This window comes from Rhinichthys klamathensis, unplaced genomic scaffold (genome assembly GCF_029890125.1).
Source record: "Rhinichthys klamathensis goyatoka isolate OS25496 unplaced genomic scaffold, OSU_Roscu_1.1 h1tg000617l_1, whole genome shotgun sequence".
In the NCBI taxonomy this organism is placed as follows: domain Eukaryota; kingdom Metazoa; phylum Chordata; class Actinopteri; order Cypriniformes; family Leuciscidae; genus Rhinichthys; species Rhinichthys klamathensis.
Genome location: NW_026607069.1, coordinates 471228 through 493427, shown reverse-complemented (window position 1 = coordinate 493427; position 22200 = coordinate 471228). Strand labels below are relative to the sequence as shown.

Genomic DNA, 22200 nt, shown 5'->3' with positions numbered 1-22200 from the left:
TACTTATGAATGAATCAGCGTTTTTAAGGAATCATTTCAGTGAATGATTCAATGACTCAGTCATAAAGACAATGGCTTAATTCAAGACCTGATTCATTTGAATAAGTAATTAGGTAATCAGCATATTGATTTATGAAAGATCATGATTTTTCAGCATTGTTCAGAAATCATTCTAATATGCTGATTTACTGCCTAAGAAACATTTCTGATTATTATCAATGTTGAAAAAAAGTTGTGATGCTTCATAAACCATGATGCTTTTTTCCTTTTGATGAATGGAAAGTTCAAAAGAACAACATTCATGTGAACTAGAATCTTTTGTAACATTATAAATGTCTTTACTGTTAATTTTGATCAATGCATCCTTGCTTACAAACTCACTTTTGAAATGAACAATTCACACATTTTCAAAGAAACAATAATTCAGACAATAGTACAGCTAGAGTGATGGGTTTGCATTATCATACCGGATAACATTATCCAAAGTAACTAAGAGGAAAATGAACTGTCATTATTTCAGAGGATGAGCAAGTTATTAAATTTTGATTAAAAAGACAAAGACAAACTTTTTTTTTCTTTGGAATAACATGCACAGATGAATAATTCATGATAAGATCGGGAACATGTATTAAGAAAGTAAACAAGAGCATAAGTGCTCATGTCAGTCTTCATTTGTGCCTCATATTCCCAGCCAACAAAAATATCTTCGAAAAACGTCAAATTAAGTTATGAAAATGTCATTGAACTGAATGTTCTCTGAAACATCAGCTTTAAAAATATTTTTTTCTTGGTTATGCGAACGTTGAGGGAACATTCTTCAAACATTATGGAAACGCTACTTTTGAGTGGTAACATTTAAATAATGTTAGACGAAAATCCAACTAAAATGTTTCAGATCAAAAATATTACATTAACAATAATGAGAACATTATTAAAGACCAGAAAACGAAAGACTTGTTTCATAAACCTGATCTACGTGTAGAAAGGAGGAATGTCTTTGCACACACATGCACATGATGAATTATTGAGTAAAAAAAACGTTTTAAAGCAACTGTCTGGTTCATAATGTAGAGTTAGATATTGTTTGTTTATTATTTGCATTCCCCCACAAATTTTTAAGTGCAATCAACTTTGATGTTTAAGTCATTTCAACTTAAATTACATTGAAATGACTTACAAAATGAGTTGAATCTTGTGTAAACTTAAAAAAGTTGAACAATTAGTTAAAGCAATGTAAAAACACATGTTGTCATAACTTATTGATCATATAATTGTTTTTACAGTGCACTAAACCTGCATTTGGAGATGTATTTTCACGAACTGTCCACTGTTTTGCGCATAAGCTGATTCCATGTTTCCCCAAACAAAACCAACAAGCATCTCACGTCGATTTTAAACGGGTTTGTTCTTGATTCCTCGCGGATGCATTGAGGTCCAGGAAGACTTTAGGAAAGAAGCCATTCTTCTCTGCGTCTGGATTGCGACCCTTGAGATTGATGATGGTGCGTTTGGATGTGTCACATTGTTAGCGCTCCTGTCGTGTTGTGACAGCTATACACGTGTGGGCTGGATGCCATGCCCGTTTCAGTGGTGTGTGTGTGTGTTTGGATTGAGAGCCCGAGGATGATCTTGAGAGTCCGGCGGGCGGCTGGAAGCGGTTTCGTGCCTCATGGGTATCAGGACTGGCACAGTGTTGTTCTGCACCAGCTGGGACTAGAACGACAGAACGGGCAGTTTTCTGCTGCGACATCACGTTAGCAGAGAGAGAGTTGTAAAACATCATTGGTTGGGTTGTTTGATAGTTTATATAGCAGATTGCCAATTCATTCATGTGCTTATATGCTTAAAGTCCCCCTGTAGTCAATCATTGTATCCCTTAAAAACTCGCCGAAATGACATATTTAAATGTTTTTTCTTCGAAAAAAAGTCGTTGTCTTAGAATAGCTTGAATGTAACTTTGCCTCATTTCGTATATGCGGTTCTATGAATATGCAAATGAGCCCCGCCTCCACTCACTCACTCAGCTCAGAGATCCACTGGTTGGCGATCACACGTTGATCTGATTGGTTACAAGGTCGTTTGTGACGTCAGAAACACCAGCGATTTCAAACCGTGTTTTTGAGACTCACTCTCAAAAACACTGAGGTTCACTGCAGTTTTAAGCAGGAAATACTCGACTTATGAACTTACACATGGTTTGTCTTATTAAAAACACCACATAGACATATAAACAACATTAACAGCTTGGTTTTCACCGCAGGGAGACTTTAAGTTGAGACTGGAATATTGGGGTTTTTTTCTCATGCAAAGCTGTATATATTACCAGTCAAAAGTTTGGAAGAATTATGCTTTTTTTAGGGTAACATATAGGCTTTGTTTAACCTGCAGGCTAATCTGATCTTTTCAGGCAGACTGTCTGCATTGCAAGTGATCAAATAAGATGTGTGTGTCCCGACATAACCAGCCTATCTGCATGGGTTGCTTTGGTAATGATGTAGGCGTTCCCACATATGCATGTGACAAAACTTTCCGGAGGTGCATCATCTCACTCTCCAAATAAGCGAACTCCTCCATCGCCCAGGAAAATGCCAACATCTTTGGACATCCCATTTGAACACCAGGAATACTTCTGGTGTTAAGAGTCGACGCAAAAGACCAGTTGAAATCCGATTTGAGCAGCCAGAGCGTCCAGACTGAGACGAATCTGATTGGAATCCCATTTCAAACCTATTTGGATGGGATTAGCTTTACAGGGGTAGATGGAGTAGCCTAATGTAATTTTACCACAGGACGTCTGTAATATTATTGGCCAATTCGCACAAGATAAGATATCTCAGTAAAACTAGCAGAAGTGGGAGGGTTAACTCGATTTACACACCGTGTCCCTCCTGTCGTCATGTTACGATGCTTCCTGATATCATGTGCGCAAACACATATAACCTATATTTATATATATACAACAGTTATTTTCAGTCGAACGATGTATTAATCAAATTCAGATTGGATTCTGTTGGTAATAGGCACTTACCTAACTTACCTAAAAGAAGTTTCGTGCCTCTAAAAAGTGCTTTCGATCTTCTTTATGATCTGAATGATGTGTGGAAAACACTTGAGTTTTGCCATAGACTCGTCCTACCGCCTAGAACGCCGCAACTGAATGCTTTTTCAAGCGCCTTCATACTTGACAAACCCTGGAAAACGACTTTTAAACACGAAATGACGGAATATTTACGTACAGCGGGTCTATTCGCACAAGATTAGTATTACCTGAGGTATTTTTTCCGGATCTTTTTCCAGAAGGTAAAAGTCGCCATAATCTTGACATACTGACATTGTCTGTGATGATTACTGAGATGCACATTCAGACAGGACTAAAACCACTGAGAAGCTCTGGTAATAATTACTTTACTCTACCTTTAACATGTTAAACTAATCCAGTCCGAATAGAGCTTTAGAGACATGATATGATGGACATTGGTTTTCCATTGACCTGATATGGGAAAAGAAAAAAGAAATGCTTTTGTTTTAGTCACTGAACTTCCAAGCAGTGAAGGCACCTTGAGTTCAGCACACTATTGGATACAAGTGTGGGAAAATGTGCAGTTTCCGGTGGTTATGATTGAAACCCGGCCAGAAAGGTCACAACTGCACAGACTTGTCTCGAGATATAGGAAAGAAAAAGAGGCAGGGTGTGCCAGTGATGACACACATCAGATTCATCCTCCAGAACACCTGTTCACACACACACACACACACACACACACACAGATGACTCACATGTGGAATCTTCACCAGAAAATCACTTATGATTGCACAAGAAGATCGTTAACAGGGAAAGTTGTGAAACATGATGATGGCGGCTGCTGATTAGGAGCATGAATCATGACTGGATGTTGAGACGGCGCTTTTAGTTAGAAACATGAATACATTCATCACCTATTGTCCATTATGTAAAATACTTCCCTTTTCTGGGAAAAATAAAAACCAAAAGTCTGATTCGAACTCACGTTGACCACATGAGCACCACTTACAGCATGCACTGACTGCTATGCCACATCTCCAACCTACACTTTTACTCGATATTTAGAAACTTGAATTAATTGCTCATGAAAGCTGGTGTTGAACGTCCATTCAATTAGGCAAATCCAATAATTGGAAGTTTGCACTTTATTTTGATAGTCCACTTTAGACATTCTGCAAGCTATAAGCAACTACATGCGAACTCTCATTAATTTGCAACTACATGTGGACTCTTATTTGAGTATTAGAGGTTAGGTTTAGTAGTATAAGCTGACATGTGCATCAAAATAAAGTGTCTTCAGATAGTAAGCAGACTACTAATACTTTAATGAGAGTTAGTTGACATGTTGCAAAGTTACTTAGTAGAATGCCTAAAGTGGACTAACGAAATAAAGTGTTACCGTTTTTAATTTCTGTGTGCATGCATAATCAAACACACTATATGCACTCATATTTGTATCACAAAATATTTGTTTGTAAATGCATCGAAAACAGTGCTTTGAATTTATATGGTTTAATGGATTGAGTCCACATGAATCATTTAAGACATTTATTTTTGTTGCAAATTTTCAGCAAATTTTTCCTCTTGGTTTAATTTAATAATTACTTGTTAGAAAGCATAATTTGTTCATCTAAATGGAATACATTTTTGTGTAAAGTGGAATACAAGTGGTTATGATGTGATTTATTCCTTAAAATTTGTGCAACATCACCATAATTTCTGCTATACATTCTATTATACTTCTTACTGATTTGACTTACTTACCCAAGCAAAAGCTCAACTCTTCACCACAATGGTGATCATAACAAAAGCTGTTCTAACACCCAACACAACCAGACATGAAACACTATTCAGTCTCTTCCCTTTCTCATCTTGCTAAAACACATAAAATAATAATAATTTAATTTCATGATTTGACGTCCCCATCAAGTCACAACCAAAGCATGCTGGGAACTGCAGACGCCATGCAACAAAAATGATTCATGCCTCAACACAAACGGATTAAGTAAACTTCCATCGTGATCTGGATTGAACATAATGGACTTGAATTGTGACAAAATTATCAATAATTGTTGCATTAGCTCACTTTAAGTAATTAAAATAAGCAAGCAGCAAGAAATCATTTTTTGAGTGCACCCATGATTTCAGCAGAAATGCAAAAAGCAGAACTAAAGACGTAACTGAACATAAATTGTATTCAGAAACTGCGAGCAAAGCAAATTTTAAACATTGAAGGACAACTTCCTCAGCTTCCCATGAAAATCATGTTCTTGCTGCTTCCATGCCCTGCGTGTCGAGAGCCGGTGGCTTTTTGTGATGCAACTCTGCAAGAAAGTGTTTGTTTTGGTGTGTGAATGATAAAGACAAACTGTGTCAGCATGAATGAATCGCAGTAGCTGTTGGTCGAGGGAGTGAACAAGTGATGAAGTGTGAAAGAGAGAAAGAGAGGAAATAATGAGAATGCAGAGCGAGTGAATGGGGCAGGAACACGAACAGGACTTCATTAGTGACCAAAGCTTTAATGTGCAGGATCACCATAGCCTTAAGTGTTCGACGGCCCGCTGTGTGTGAAGAACACCAGACATGCCCTCGACTGGGACTGACAGAAGCACACACACACACACACACACGCACACACACACATTCATGTCAGAGAAGACGCATACAGACTATCAGAAGTGCATTAAAAAACTCTAGTATTTAATGATGTTCTTAAAACATAAGTACAAAACATTATTTATACATCAATCATGGAACTTGTTTTGGAAGAAACGAACAAACGTTCTTTCAGGAACATTAATAGAATGTTCATTCAAAGTGTTTTAAAAAAAAAATGTAATTACTTGTTACAGAATGTTCAGAGAACATTCCAAAGTAAAGTTCACATGTGTGCAAAATGGAATGTTCATTTAAAGGAGAACTCCGGCGCAAAATGAACCTTTGGTCTAATAAAACATTGGTACCTAGTCAACCGTTCTCTGAGATTTGTTTTCATGATAATCGAATGTAAAGAGTTTTATCTCTAAAAACTGTTTAGCGTATAACGCTAGTAATGGGGGCATTTAATAAGTAAAAAGAAATCGCTAGTTTATACCACTAACAAGACTCAAAATAGCCCCACACGAACACAGTAACATAATGAGGGTCCCTACATGCAAAACGAAGCATTGAGAACTTTGTAAGTGTACAGACCATTTAATAAGAAGATAAAGATAAAGACAGTCCACTTCGTGTATACAGACAGGAGCCATCTTTGGAAAACAGTCTCGACTAATCAAACCACGAACGACGTGCTAAGTGAGCTGAACTGTATGAATGGCGTTCGTGGTTTGATTAGTCGAGACTGTTTTCCAAAGATGGCTCCTGTCTGTATACACGAAGTGGACTGTCTTTATCTTTATCTTCTTATTAAATGGTCTGTACACTTACAAAGTTCTCAATGCTTCGTTTTGCATGTAGGGACCCTCATTATGTTACTGTGTTCGTGTGGGGCTATTTTGAGCCTTGTTAGTGGTATAAACTAGCGAATTCTTTTTACTTATTAAATGCCCCCATTACTAGCGTTATACGCTAAACAGTTTTTAGAGATAAAACTCTTTACATTCGATTATCATGAAAACAAATCTCAGAGAACGGTTGACTAGGTACCAATGTATTATTAGACCAAAGGTTCATTTTGCGCCGGAGTTCTTCTTTAACGTTCGCATAACCAAGAATTTTTTTTTTAAAAACTGGATGTTTTGAACGTCAGAAATAATGTTTTCAGAACTTAATGGCAACATTAGCAAACCGTTCTGAGAACCTATTTTTGTTAGTAACTCTGGTAATGTATATGATCGAGGTGTATGGATGCATTTACATTAATACATTTAGAAGCTTTAATCTAGCGAGTTAAATTTTAAAGGGATAGATTTTATTAGTTCATGTTCAAATATTTATTAGGTATTAACAAATCTCGCATTGACTTGAATGAATGAATGACTTCAAGTTGGTTTCAAACTGATTTTTAGATATTGAAATGTGATTTACTCCAGTCATTCAGACAACATAATCTTATTCATATAATATCATAACATGAATTAAATGCAAGAGCCATTTTTTCTGGTGTTTCTATCTAAAATATTATTTATTTAAAATGAAATTATCTGAAAATCCCAAACAGTCACAAAATGATAATAAAACCCTCTAAAACTACAATCTCATCAGACCTGTGACCTTGTTAAACTAAATATGATACAAACAGTCTGATTTCATCACTAGCATAAAAGCAGTGCAAATAGTGCGTCTTAAAGGCTAGATTAAAAAAACAAACGAGTTACGTATGTGCAATGTGAGAAAATAACGGGCCATCAATAATGTCAGGTGTTCATGATTATTCACCACACTTGCCTGTATGTTGTTGCCTGCAGGCGATGCTGGCATGAAGCCTCCCAGAAGGCTCATACTCATATATATATATATATATATATATATATATATATATATACTCACCTAAAGGATTATTAGGAACACCATACTAATACTGTGTTTGACCCTCTTTCGCCTTCAGAACTGCCTTAATTCTGCGTGGCAACAAGGTGCTGAAAGCATTCTTTAGAAATGTTGGCCCATATTGATAGGATAGCATCTTGCAGTTGATGGAGATTTGTGGGATGCACATCCAGGTTACGAAGCTCCCGTTCCACCACATCCCAAAGATGCTCTATTGGGTTGAGATCTGGTGACTGTGGGGGCCATTTTAGTACAGTGAACTCATTGTCATGTTCAAGAAACCAATTTGAAATGATTAGAGCTTTGTGACATGGTGCATTATCCTGCTGGAAGTAGCCATCAGAGGATGGGTACATGGTGGCCATAAAGGGATGGACATGGTCAGAAACAATGCTCAGGTAGGCCGTGGCATTTAAACGATGCCCAATTGGCACTAAGGGGCCTAAAGTGTGCCAAGAAAACATCCCTCACACCATTACACCACCACCACCAGCCTGCACAGTGGTAACAAGGCATGATGGATCCATGTTCTCATTCTGTTTACGCCAAATTCTGCCTCTACCAAATGAATGTCTAAACAGAAATCGAGACTCATCAGACCAGGCAACATTTTTCCAGTCTTCAACTGTCCAATTTTGGTGAGCTCTTGCAAATTGTAGCCTCTTTTTCCTATTTGTAGTGGAGATGAGTGGTACCCGGTGGGGTCTTCTGCTGTTGTAGCCCGTCCGCCTCAAGGTTGTGCGTGTTGTGGCTTCACAAATGCTTTGCTGCATACCTCGGTTGTAACGAGTGGTTATTTCAGTCAAAGTTGCTCTTCTATCAGCTTGAATCAGTCGGCCCATTCTCCTCTGATCTCTAGCATCAACAAGGCATTTTCGCCCACAGGACTGCCGCATACTGGATGTTTTTCCCTTTTCACACCATTCTTTGTAAACCCTAGAAATGGTTGTGCGTGAAAATCCCAGTAACTGAGCAGATTGTGAAATACTCAGACCGGCCCGTCTGGCACCAACAACCATGCCACGCTCAAAATTGCTTAAATCACCTTTCTTTCCCATTCTGACATTCAGTTTGGAGTTCAGGAGATTGTCTTGACCAGGACCACACCCCTAAATGCATTGAAGCAACTGCCATGTGATTGGTTGATTAGATAATTGCATTAACCCGTTTAATCCCACCGGTCACAATTGTGACCGCAGCTTTTTTCTTATTTCTGGAAGCTCTAAAAATGTTTTTATTGACTTTGGGCAAGAAATTCAACTTTTAAATGACAAAATAGATTGTCTTGATTAAAATCAATTAATGTCATGTGACTAGTGTGAAAGGTCACATGACCAGATCAGTTCACTTTCTGCTTGCACATCTAGAAGAAGATGTCTTCCTCAGACTACTACAAAAAGTAGTATATAAAACATCTTAATTTACATATAGAACTATCATATTTTGTACATATATTCTTTAAAGGGTCTACTACTGATATATTTTGAGAATTATACTCCTGCATATATATTTTGCTCGTAAGACTTGTAAATTTGTTTACGGTCACAATTGTGACCGGTAGTATAACACAGTGCTTCAATTGAAAACAGAGGTATTGGCTGGTATTGGCAGGTTTTGGCAATCCTACACTGAATGGATGGATGTGAGGGGGATGGATGATCTTGGCAAAAGAGAAGTGCTCACTAACACAGATTTAGACAGATTTGTGAAGAATATTTGAGAGAAATAGGCCTTTTGTGTACATAGAAAAGGTCTTAGATCTTTGAGTTCAGCTCATGAAAAATGGGGGCAAAAACAAAAGTATTGCGTTTATAATTTTGTTCAGTGTAGTGATGAGTGTCCCAGAAACGGTCAATGTGCTGGACCTTCTTGACGTACGTGACCCCCTTCCCCCCCACCCCCACCCCAAATTGAAAGTGACTGTGATAGTGATGGCTCAGATAGGGAGTACCAGGGTGAAACAGCCCATTTGCCAAGTAGACTATTGAATGGCGACGCAGAGGTGAATTATCTGGAGGATTGGGCAGATGTTCATGAGAACCAAATGGTGTGCCCCACACATGACCACAAACAACCCTTTCTACAACGTACGGCCCATCTTCAGTGCACTGAATGAGTGAACACACATCTTCCTGAAATTGGCCTAGGACAGGGCCCAAGTGTAGTCATGGTCTAGCCCATACGGGTCTAGCCGAACAAGCAGAAGTTCCTCCAGGGTGTAACTTTGTACATGACAACCTTTTCACCTCACTAAGCCTTCTTCACGAAATGACAAAACGAGATATTGGATGTCTTGGAATGAATTGTGTCAATAGGTCTAATTGAAGAATTTGAATGAATTCTGACTATGTTGTTTCCCACCGGTCACTATTGTGACCGAGTATAAAACCTAATATTTCACTAACTTAACCAACATAAAATCAAAAAAGGCATAATGTTTGAGTGTTAGGGAGGTCTAAGGAGTAAAATGCATGTATTTAAGTTGCAAGAAAAAATTTGGGATTAAACGGGTTAATGTGAAATTGAACAGGTGTTCCTAATAATCCTTTAGGTGAGTGTATATATATATATATCGCCTGTATATGCTGTGGACCTGTGGTAGAGAGCGAAGGCTGACACATTATATTTCAGTGTGCATTTATAGATATACAGACACTGCTGAATTTTAAGAGTCTTGACAGATACGGCACGATTGAGGGAAGACGCATGCAAGCATTGGGGAGCAGAGTGAAGGATTTTACATAGACAGATATGGAAACAGCTCAGAAATAGATATGAGAGGACAGAGCAAGTGCAAATGCAGTCAAGAATATGAGGGAAAAGAGCAAAAGATAGAGAGAGAGAGAGAGAGAGAGAGAGAGAGAGAGAGAGAGAGAGAGAGAGATGTAAAATGCTGAGAATGTCTCAGGTAGAGTCGCTGGAGAGCAGAGAGAGGGATTGAGGAGGAGTGATGTGCTGTCATATCTCTCCGTCTGTTCATCTCTCACTCTTTCCTCACCGTCAGCACCAGAACAAAGCGTGTGTGTGTGTGTGTGTGTGTGTGTGTGTGTGTGTGTGTGTGTGTGTGTGTGTGTGTGTGTGATGGCGTTCTCACCGCTGCCTTCTGTATGTGTGTGTAAGACACAGCCCAGTCAATATCAATCTAGATTAACGTCCCGGTGAAAACAGCCACAAAACACAATGGACGTCCATTTTATTGGCAGCACTTCTCTCTCAAAAACACTCTTAAAGAGGTTTCCTCATCCATTTTCCTCATCATTTACTGTAATTAATAAACCAATAGAGTGCAACGGTGCCCGCTCACTTTTTTTCCATTAATTTCTCCCATAGGGATTTAACAAAAGTCTTCGATAATGCTCATGCAACAAGCTCTCAGGAGAATCATAACATTACTAACTTTGATTTGAAGCAAAAAAAGGCCAAAAAGACAAAAGGACAAGACTGTGTACGCTTTAGTGAGGGAAAGAACTACAATCCCATGAAGCAGTGCGAATGACATATTCGAATTAAAAACGATGGGGAAATATGTATATATATGCAAAATATATAAGTTTATTGCAAAATATGCATATATAATACAAATAAGCATAGGAAAATCAACTGGATTAAGTCCTTCGCAGTGCTTCATGGGAGTGGGTGGAGCTAAAGAGCTCTTCTTTATCACGACTCTCTGATTGGTGGAATATTCTGTACAGCATTATGGGTAATGTAGTTTTCCCACCAGGAATTCTGCTGTTAACCCGATTGTTTTAAAGATATTAGGCTGACGGCTTCAACAGAAGCAAATGCCATCGATTAACAACCTCGTTGCTCACAGTAGGTCTTTCAATAAAGGTTTATAAGTTATTGTTAAAAATCAATTTCCTTATGGAGAAAATGAATGAAGTTTTTAACTTCTGGAACCGAATGTCGCACTTAAATAAAGACACACATGATCACCTAATATAACGCTATTGGTTAAGCATCTTATTCACATAGCTCTTGCGTTCAATAAGACACAAAGAATAGCCTTGTTATATTAATATGTTTATTTAATAATATTAACATGTTCATAACGAGTAGGCACACTATATGGAAAGAAAGGGCTCTGATAGTTTAGTCTGCATGCCTGCTAAAAACATAACAAATGAACAAGAACAATAGAAAACATGCTCCCATAATGTCAAAAATAATTTACGGGTGTAAATAATATTATTCAGATTAATGCAAACAGCTTTATGCATTTACATGGGTGTGTTGCTGTAAGTGAATATAGTGAGTGCATCAATATAGCAATACTGCAAGAAAATAAACATATACTTATGTTAGCGTATCCATGAGTAGTTTGTGCATTTGAGGCTAACGTTCACTTGATACGTGTGCATCTCGTTCAGAGCCGATAAAAGCTAACGTCAACAACTTCAGTGCATAATAATCCACTATATTCAGCTGTTCAATGTGTGTTTATATTATTTCAGATAAAACTAGAGGGAAGCGCATCTAACTAACATCAGTCTTATTCTCTTCCTGGAGTCTATGTGGATCTAAAGGCAAATCTCACACATAAAAGAGCAGGAAGGGAATGTTTATTCATTAATTATCCTTGGACATTTGTGCATTAGTTATTATGATTAATTTGTCTAGTGTTTTGAAGATCAAAAAGGATTCTTAGTGTTTGCCTTTTTTGTTACTTGAATACTCTAATGAGAACGACTGAATCACTTTTTTTATCTTAACATATCAAAATTCATTAGATATATTTTAAAGTATAAGAACTAAGTGTCTTTTTTATGTGATTATAAAAGAGTTTTAGTATATTGTACAGCTCTAGTATATGCTATAAAATGTAATCTTTAAAAACAAATTTATAATTCCTATGCACTTTTCTAGTAAATAACAAAAACGCCCTAAGGCGAACTAAGAGTCTGAATCGACAGTATGATGCTATTGAGTTTTTGCTGAACATGTTGAATTGACTTGAACTCTGCGGTTAATGTACCATGAGATGGTCTCATAAAGTTCAAATCAAAAACATCTCACCATCTCATAATCTAATCCACACGAAAAGACCTCAAACTCTCCTTCGGTGTCTTTTAGAGCTGATTTAGAGTTGCTCGTTTAATTTTTGCCACTTATACTGTGGCTCATCAAGACAAACTCATTTTGAACCACACATTCTCTACTGATAAACTAGTTTAGCAGCTATAAAACCAATGATCATTTCGGTTTCCACCCTCTCAGCCCTTCACAAGTTCCCTCGGTCCTCAAAGCCCTCTCGAAGGAAAAGGCCCCACAAAGGCATGAAATGGTAGCTAGTTTTTAATTGGAACATGCTTTTCCCCAGATTCCCAGTATTGACTCCATCCTGTGAGCCAGACGAGAGCCAATATGAGATGTAATCGACGAGGTCTAATCGATACCACTCAATTTTTGGATCTTGAAAGCGTCTTGTAAGGTAGACCTTCCATCATAGGCATGGCCGGACAGCGTGTAACCTATTACTGTAGCCCTCAAAACATCTCTGGCTAATCAATGTCGGGTCTGCGCTGTCATGGATCGGTGTTTGCGGCCGCGTCGAGGCCTTTGTGTGATATTGCGGAGTCATGCTACAATCGAGGCAAGTCTCTTAGTGGTGAGAAGTCTTGTTGATGCCTGAGGCTCTTGTTTGATACAAAGGTGACAATGATCAAAGGGTACAAAGACACAGTTCGTTTGATTCAGAACTTGCATGTGCTTCCAGGTTAAAAAGGTAACAGTGAATGGCCATGTCGTATTAACAGTGATGCCTTTGTGAGGATCTCTATTCAAAAAGATACAGTGAATGGGAAGTTTTTTCTCCAAAATAATGCGTTTCAATAATGCCTAAAAGTACATTTTCTTCCTTTCCTTGTCGTTCCCAATGGCAGGATGAGACTTCACAGAGGCATATCATCTATTTTTCTCCTTCTTTCTCGTTTCTCCATTTCTCAGTCCTTGCAGTTTCACAGCTTCGAGCTCAGTTGCTTCATCCTTCCTTCTAATTGAATTCCACCATGAGTCAAACCCCAAGATTGGCTCCAGATCAAGAGATGAGGGTATAATGCATTTGGTCCGGCGATGAAAGAAGGATTTGGGGTGAAACGCAGATCCCTGTTGAAGGGTGGGCTTGTCTTTTTAAGAGACCTGGTCGCAGTCACAGTGCACTTCAGTCGGCGGGATACGTAATAACGGGCTCTTGCTTTTGATGGATGACGAGGGAATTCAAGCTCAGGGACATACAGAGACAAAGAGACAACTAACCAAGCAAGTCGACCAGACGTCTTACATTATACTAAGAGACGGCAGACACAAGAGAGAGAGAGGAAGAGACAAGAAGTATTCAGACGTGCAAAGGGTGGAGTCCTCATGTCACTATTGTATAGGTTTACATGTGAAGAGATAGAGAGAAAGATAGCTTGTTTATTTATCTAGGCAGATAGATAGATAGATAGATAGATAGATGACAGACAGACAGACAGACAGACAGATATAATAGATAGATAGATAGATAGATAGATAGATAGATAGATAGATAGATAGTTTTATGGATAGCCAATGGATAGATAGATAGAGGGATAAGAGATAGATAGACAGATGGACGGATAAATGGATGATAGATAGATAGACAGATAGATGGATAGACAGATGGATGACAGACAGACAGATAGATAGATGGATAGACGGATAGACAGACAGATGTATAGATAGATAGATAGATAGATAGACAGATAGACAGATGGATGACAGACAGACAGACAGACAGACAGACAGACAGACAGATAGATAGATAGATAGATGATAGATGGATAGATGGATAGATGGATGGATGGATGGATGGATGGATAGATGGACAGATAGATGATGGATAGATAGATAGATGATGGATAGATAGATAGATAGATAGATAGATAGATAGACGGATAGATGGATAGACAGATGGGTAGATGGATAGACAGGTGGATAGGACAGACAGACAGACAGACAGACTGACAGACAGACAGATAGATAGATAGATAGATAGATAGATAGATAGATAGATAGATAGATAGATGGATAGACAGATAGATAGATGATAGATGAAAGATAGATAGATAGATAGATAGAAAGATAGATAGATAGATAGATAGATAGATAGATAGATAGATAGATAGATAGATAGATAGATAGATAGATAGATAGATAGATAGATAGATAGATAGATAGATAGATAGATAGATAGATAGATAGATAGGTTTGCTAACAGGCTGTGTGCTGAGCGCTGGCAGGAATAGAAGTTAAAGTGCTACACTTCAGAATTACATACAACAAACAACACAATTCAGCAGCAAGTCTTTCACATCGTCCAAAAGTGAACATCAACAGTCCGGACGATTCTTCGAGGTTGTGTTTGCTGTAAAGAGCCACTGAAGCTCAGTTTTGATCAGAGGGAGGTATAGATCCGCTGGATAGAGAGTAAGGAAGACAGCAGGGGCTGAACGTGGACGTTGTGGAAGATGGACCGGGAACGCAGGATCTCCGGGAACGCTCGAGTTACGGCGAACTCTCCAGAGAGGCTGAAAACACAGAACAGAGAAAAGACAAAAGTAAGAGAGGATCACAAACACAAACAACAGAGAGGAATTAATAAAGAGAAATTATAGAGGAGACACTGAGAAGGAGATAAATAAGATATCTTTAATGCAATACTTGGCCAAAAATATGTGGACATCCCCTTTAATTAACAGGTTTGGCTGGACTCCATACTTCCAGTGAAGACAAAACAGAGGCTCTGTTCAGTTCGCTGACACAGCGAGGTCAATGAAGAAATGATTTATAGAGTCTCGAGTAAAGAACTTGTCTGGCCTGCATAAAAGCCACCAGCTGGACATGGAAAAGTTGGGTGTTAGATCTATGGGCTTTACTACGAAAAGAAAGTGAAGCCACCACACCATCTCACTTCAATGTGTTAACGTTACCTAATTAGTCTTGTTTTTTTATGTCTGAACTCCCTGTGTATTCTTACAATGCAAACGTCCTAATCAGGGCTTGACATGAACTTTTTTTTGCTCTCCAGCCATTTGTCTAGTGGTTCTCCAGAGTTATGAGCCACTCAGCATTTTAACTGGCCATCTATAACATGGGGAAAAACTGCCATATAGATATTTTTAATAGTATCTCATAATTTGGCAGCAAGTTTATTAGGCTGCTGTCCCTTTAACCCTCTGGGGACTAAGCCCTTTTTGGACCGTTTTCTCTATTTTTACATTTGGGCTTATAAACCATATGCAATGGAGATGGAACACTATGTGTTTGGTATCTATGGATTCAGAAGACCCTAAGCTAACATAAGCATGCATGTAATGTGTTTATAAAGGAAGTACGAGTGAAAAATGTACAATAAACTAGAGAATTTCAAAAACGGAAATTAGATTTTTGTCATTTATTTCTGAAAATCACACATCACACAACAATAGTGAACAGTTTTTGAACAAAAAAAATATATAGACATGTGTAATTGTTAAATAAAATGTGTAAAGAACAATGAAAAATTTAACTTTATTTACAAATAGTCCTAGGCGTTTTTCTTAGGAATGCTTAGAATTTTCTAAGCAATGCTTTCTCCTCGTCACTCTCCAGTGACTTCTCTGACAGTCATTTCTCTGATAATCCGCTCCGTAAGCCTCCGTTCGCTCTCTCTCCTTCTCTCCATTCAACGCTGTTTGCGTCATATCCCTAACTATATAGTACCACCCCTTGCAAGGCTACAGAGTCCTCTGATTTGCTAGATACGTCATGGTAACCTTCCTCTGATTGGATAAGAAAAATATTTCGCCATCGGCAATTTTTCCATTGGTTGTTGCTTGCGGAATCTGCCAAACAACATCGATTTCATTGGCCCTTTACATAGTGGTATTGCGCAACAAGGAAGTGTGTATATTTACAAGCCTCTATCATTAATAGTTTTTAAGATATTTACACATTTGTAAAAGTATGCCATTTTGGGCGGTACCGCCCAATCCGTCCCCAGAGGGTTAAGAGCTGACACACGGACCCATTACACTGTTACACATGCGTTTTCTTCCTCAACTGTTTATGTTCATTTTAACATAACTGACTGTGTTTATGTGAATACTCACCAAGACTGGCCTTTTGACATTATTTTGTGTGTATTTGAGTGTTTAAGTGCAATAAGAATCGAAAAAGAACTTATTTTAGTCCTGAGAGGCGGCTTTATGTGCGCATACTTTTCACAAAATCTGCGGGAATGAGTAAAATTATGCGCAATAGACGCAATCTCGTGCCGAAATTCAAGCCCTGTAACACCAACAACAATATTCATCCGCAGCGAATGAAGCGAGTGAGTGAGTGGAGGCGGGTTTGTGTGTCACTCGCTGTCGGAGAGAGAGAAAGAGCAGCTGGTATCCTGAATCTATTGGAAGTATTGAAGCGTTTCAATATTTATATGTGTCGAAATATCTATAGAATATCTATATTTTTGTGAACACTACATTGCACTTAGTTTATTATTTCAGATACCTTTTAAAAGACTACAATCGAAAAATGTATATATTGTATTTGAAATGTAAACAACCAAAGTGGCTAGTAGTGCTGACAGTGTTAAACGCCACTGCTGAAATACACACACACACACACACACACACACACATCTGGCAGGTTGGTGGGTGTTAGTGCCAAGCCCTGGTCCTAAGCATGTAAATGGTTATTTATTTAAGGTCGGGAAATGTCCCTGCTTATTAACAGTGAGAGCGAGTTACGTATAAGCCTAATGCAAATGTCAAATTCTGAAGCCTGAATACAGATTTATACTTTTATAAGGTATGTGCAAAACTTTATTCACCTTGTAGCCTACAGTTATTCCCCTTTGTTAAGTTATTTATATATTTTTAGTACAGTAACTTAATTTAAATGATTCACTGGCTATATCGCTTGCTGTGAATGGACTTAAAGATGTGAAATATTATTCCCAAGCATACTGTCCTTTAAGCAATGGTATACAATTTCTGCTAATAATCCCAGATATATGTTTATATTGAATATTTCCAACATAATTACACACAGAAATTGTGTGTTAGGTCAGGAAGTGTGCAGTAGACACGCTCACAAAGAAGAAAATGCAACAAATTAAGTCCGTTTCGGAACAAAGCCAGCGATCTACAAGTTGGAAACGGGCTTAGTCTCAGCCGTGAGCTACACCAGGAGTGTGTTTCCCGTACAACGGCGTTACTTCACTACTATAGTGCAATACATCATTGAAGAAATAATCTAGCTAGTCACGAGTGGTCGTTCAACCACGTTGGTTAATGATGTCACGCAGGAGTAATCACTTATTTTAATGAATCTGTTTGAGATTGAATTAATGCTAGATGTTTCGCTATAAATTACAGACATGGCATCTGAGGAATATTAAAAAAAATTCTCAGTTATTTCGCTTTATTTCCAGATTCAATCATAGACTCGTTCTTACGCACTAGAGCTCGTTCACACATGCGCACTCTTCAAAAACTACGCTTTAAATCTCTCGACAAACTAAAAGACGTAAATGACATTTGTATGTTTTCTAAATAAAAGACACAGGTTGCACTGAATGTCAGTTTGCTTATTTTGCTCAAGATCAGGATTTATTAAGTCCACATGTCATGCAAACTAGAAACTAGGCCTATGCTTCTAACCACAGGTCGAGATCTGTCGAAACACCGACTCGTTGCGACCATAGTTGGCTAACGATGCTTTCGGGAAACACACCCCAGGATGGTGCATCAGGTATTCATTTTACACAGGACTTAAAACACATTTTGCTTCATGCCTATAGTCTTAAAACCGGGTGCACTCCGTAACCCTCGTCGAGAGCGTGGCGGGATGTACACGGTTTTAAGTAGACTTGTAGTCAAGACCGCCTAAACCGAGACCAAGACACTACCAAGACCAGAGGGTATCGAGACCAAGACAAGACCAAGACCAAGACAAGACCAAGACCATGACCAAGACCAAGGCAAGACCATGACCAAGACCAAGACCAAGACCAAGACAAGACCAAGACCATGACCATGACCATGACCAAGACCAAGACAAGACCATGACCAAGACCAAGACCAAGACCATGACCAAGACCAAGACAAGACCAAGACAGACCAAGACAGACCAAGACAAGACCATGACCAAGACCAAGACCAAGACCAAGACCAAGACAAGACCATGACCATGACCAAGACCAAGACAAGACCATGACCAAGACCAAGACCATGACCATGACCATGACCATGACCAAGACCAAGACCAAGACAAGACCAAGACAGACCAAGACAAGACCATGACCAAGACCAAGACCAAGACCAAGACAAGACCAAGACCATGACCAAGACCAAGACAAGACCATGACCAAGACCAAGACCATGACCATGACCAAGACAAGACCAAGACAAGACCAAGACCAAGACCAAGACCAAGACAGACCAAGTCTAGACCAAGACCAAGACCAAGACCAAGACAGACCAAGACAGACCAAGTCGAGACCAAGACCAAGACAGACCAAGTCGAGACCAAGACCAAGACCAAGACCAAGACAGACCAAGACAGACCAAGTCGAGACCAAGACCAAGACAGACCAAGTCGAGACCAAGTCGAGACCAAGACCAAGACCAAGACAGACCAAGTCGAGACCAAGACAAGACCAAGACCAAGACAGACCAAGACCAAGACAGACCAAGTCGAGACCAAGTCCGAGACCGGAGGGGGAAAAAAACAGACTAGTGTTGTTGAAGCTAAGCAATAACTTTTATTTTGTTTTGCATTGCCTGCCTATCTCTGCCGATTTCGAAGTCTCCAAATGAATCCATTCTGCAACTTTTAAATACATAATTATATTTTTAAAAATGAAATTATAAGCTAAAGTCCAGGATCCGAAAGTTGGTCGTTTTGTCGCTATGGTTACACACACACACACACCGTTGGCGGTGCGCTCAAAGTCATCTGTCAGTTGTGCAGTTACCCAAAATCTCCTGAATGAAGTTAAAACCCATCATGTCACTGATATGTGTTTTACTAAATATTAATACATCAAAAACTGTACATGATATGTGTTTTTTAAATCAAGTGATCAAAGGCTTAATGTAAAATGTGTTTTAAGTCCTGCGTAAAATGAATACCTGGTGCAACCGGCCCCAGAAGTGAACCCGATTGTGACCCCTTTTCCCAACATCAGTCCCTAAATGGAAACAAATTCCTCGAACTTTAAGTAGAAAGTCTCAAAGCAAGAGCAACGTCTGAGGAGCAGAACCGTCCTCTGGGGAGAAATGGGAATTAAATGGGAAGTACACACTCAAAGCCCACGTGTAGAAAGACACAGATGAACTGATATGTCCAGATGGAAAAGACAGTTAAAGAGAAGATAGCGACCGGAAAAAGAGGGAGAGAAAGAAAACACAAAATGGTGGAGAATGGATAGCAGTGACGCTATCCAGCGTTCAGTAGCAGAGAACCTGTCAGAATATCTCAGAGACGCTCATCTGACCTTTAGGAGAGAGAGACAAAGAGAAAAATAAAGCCGAGAGCAAAAGTACATAACTGACATATGACATTCAGATGGAAATATGAGCATGAATTCCCCATAAAAAAGCTTATGTATATGAATCCCGTTGTGATATAGATTGTATTAAGCATCCACATCTCCCGGAGAGCACAAACCGTCCAAGAACACACTGGCTTCTGGGTACAGAGTGCACATCTAGCATTTGAAATTCATTATCATGGGGTATCCTGACAAGCTGTCAGCGCGGCGAACACGAGCTCTCCATCCCGAACGCTGATGTTGAGGAGCGGGGAGTGAGAGGCGGCTCTGGAGGCTCAGCACAACCTAACGCCGCACGCTTTTCGTGTTTGTTTGTTGCAAATCAAGGTCAGGAATTCTCCTTCAATTTGCCAAGGACTGCTGACATGCTGAACGGAGACAGGTACATATTTAGACTCGCAACGGAACACACACACACACACACACACACACACACGCACGCATGTTTACATAGCTATCTAAATGGAGACATTCCATAGACGTAATCATTTTTATACTGTACAAACTGTATATTCTCTCCTTTACACTAACCTGACCCCTAAACCTACCCAAAACCTTCTGCATTTTTACATTTTTAAAAAGCATTTAATTACTATATCTTTATACCAGATTTACAAATGAGGACGTCCCTAAAGGAGGTTTTTGGAGATTTTGGTCACTTCTGGGTGCAAAATTGTGCCAGAAATATAGTTAAGTAGGTACAAGCGCGCACACACACACACACACACACACACACGCACACTCATGTTTACATAGCTATCTAAATGGAGACATTCCATAGACGTAATCATTTTTATACTGTACAAACTGTATATTCTCTCCTTTTACACTAACCTGACCCCTAAACCTACCCAAAACCTTCTGCATTTAAAAAAAACATTTAATTACTTTATTTTTATACCAGATTTACAAATGAGGACGTCCCTAAAGGAAGTTTTTATAGGTTTTGGTCACTTCTGGGTGCAAATTTGTCCCCAAAATATAGTTAAGTAGGCACACACACACACACACACACACACACACAGCCAAAGTGTGCTGCACTACGGCCTTTATGTACAGTACAGACATCTTCACTAATTAAAAATGGATTTTATGGACATTTATGCCTTTTTTCCCATAAAAGTATCATTGTTTTTGAACATTTACCATAGTGATTCTGTTTGCACTTTATTTTACAGTGTGTGCACGTATGTATACTTACAGTGTGCTTACCAAAGAAAGTACTGGATAATATTAGGTAACTGCATGGGTTAACGTCAGGTTTAGGGTTAGTACCTAGTTATAACCCAGTTATTTTAATTACTATAATAAGTACATAATATGTACATGGGGAACAGGACTGTAAAATAAAGTGCTACCGTGATTTTATAGTATTCTTCGAAATTAAATAGAAGTGTATGAGGACAGAATCATCCAGTACCGCGGTATCTGATGCCATCATTACACCACAATGGCCTTTTGAACATTATTGCCAAGGTTTTTCCTTTACGAAAAAGCACTGTGGAAGTGCCATGGTAATACTACCGTACTTTAAGATATACCATGGTACCAATAAAATCAGGTGTTACATACTCAAAGATACCCCAACCCACAGAAAACTTCCAAAAAAACAACAACTTTATTTACTTAATTTTCTTAAAAATAAGGACATCCCCAAAAGAAGGTTTTAGGAGACTATTCATTCAGGTTTAGCTCACAAATTTGTTCCCAAATTATGCTTCAGTCGATTCACACACATTTGTGGACATTTTCCATTGTATTCTTGAGAAGTCAGAATGTAAATACCAAGGTTTGAATATGGTAACCATTCAGTACCATGGTGTTATGACACTCCTGATGAAAAAAGGGGTTTTAAATGTAATTTTGTATCATGCTTCTATCAAACAAGATATTTCTGCTTAAAATTATGCTGTCAACAAGACTAGAACAATATCACAGAATCACAATAATTCAAAGGATATCCTTTAACTGAACCAGAGCTGAGGATTATAACAATAAACAACCGCACTGCAAATGAATCATTCCCCTTTTGATTGGTTCTCTTCTCTCTGATTAATTATCACAGGCTGAATGAGACAGTCGGGAGAGTTGCTTGAGGACTCGCTCTATCTCTCCATACTAACCA

At 38.7% G+C, this 22200-nt stretch overlaps 1 protein-coding gene across 2 annotated transcripts in view; it reads right to left on the bottom strand.

The window, feature by feature from the left end:
- Positions 1 to 14686: 14686 nt before the first annotated feature.
- Positions 14687 to 22200, bottom strand: part of samd12 (sterile alpha motif domain containing 12) — a 125765-nt gene continuing 118251 nt past the window's right edge. Inside the window, exon 5 of one of the 2 annotated variants that reach the window (XM_056240889.1) lies at positions 14687 to 15063. In XM_056240889.1, coding sequence (XP_056096864.1) covers positions 15041 to 15063 — 23 coding nt within the window. In that variant the 3' untranslated portion in view covers positions 14687 to 15040. The remainder of the gene's footprint in view (positions 15064 to 22200) is intronic. The other variant, XM_056240890.1, reaches the window with a different exon arrangement.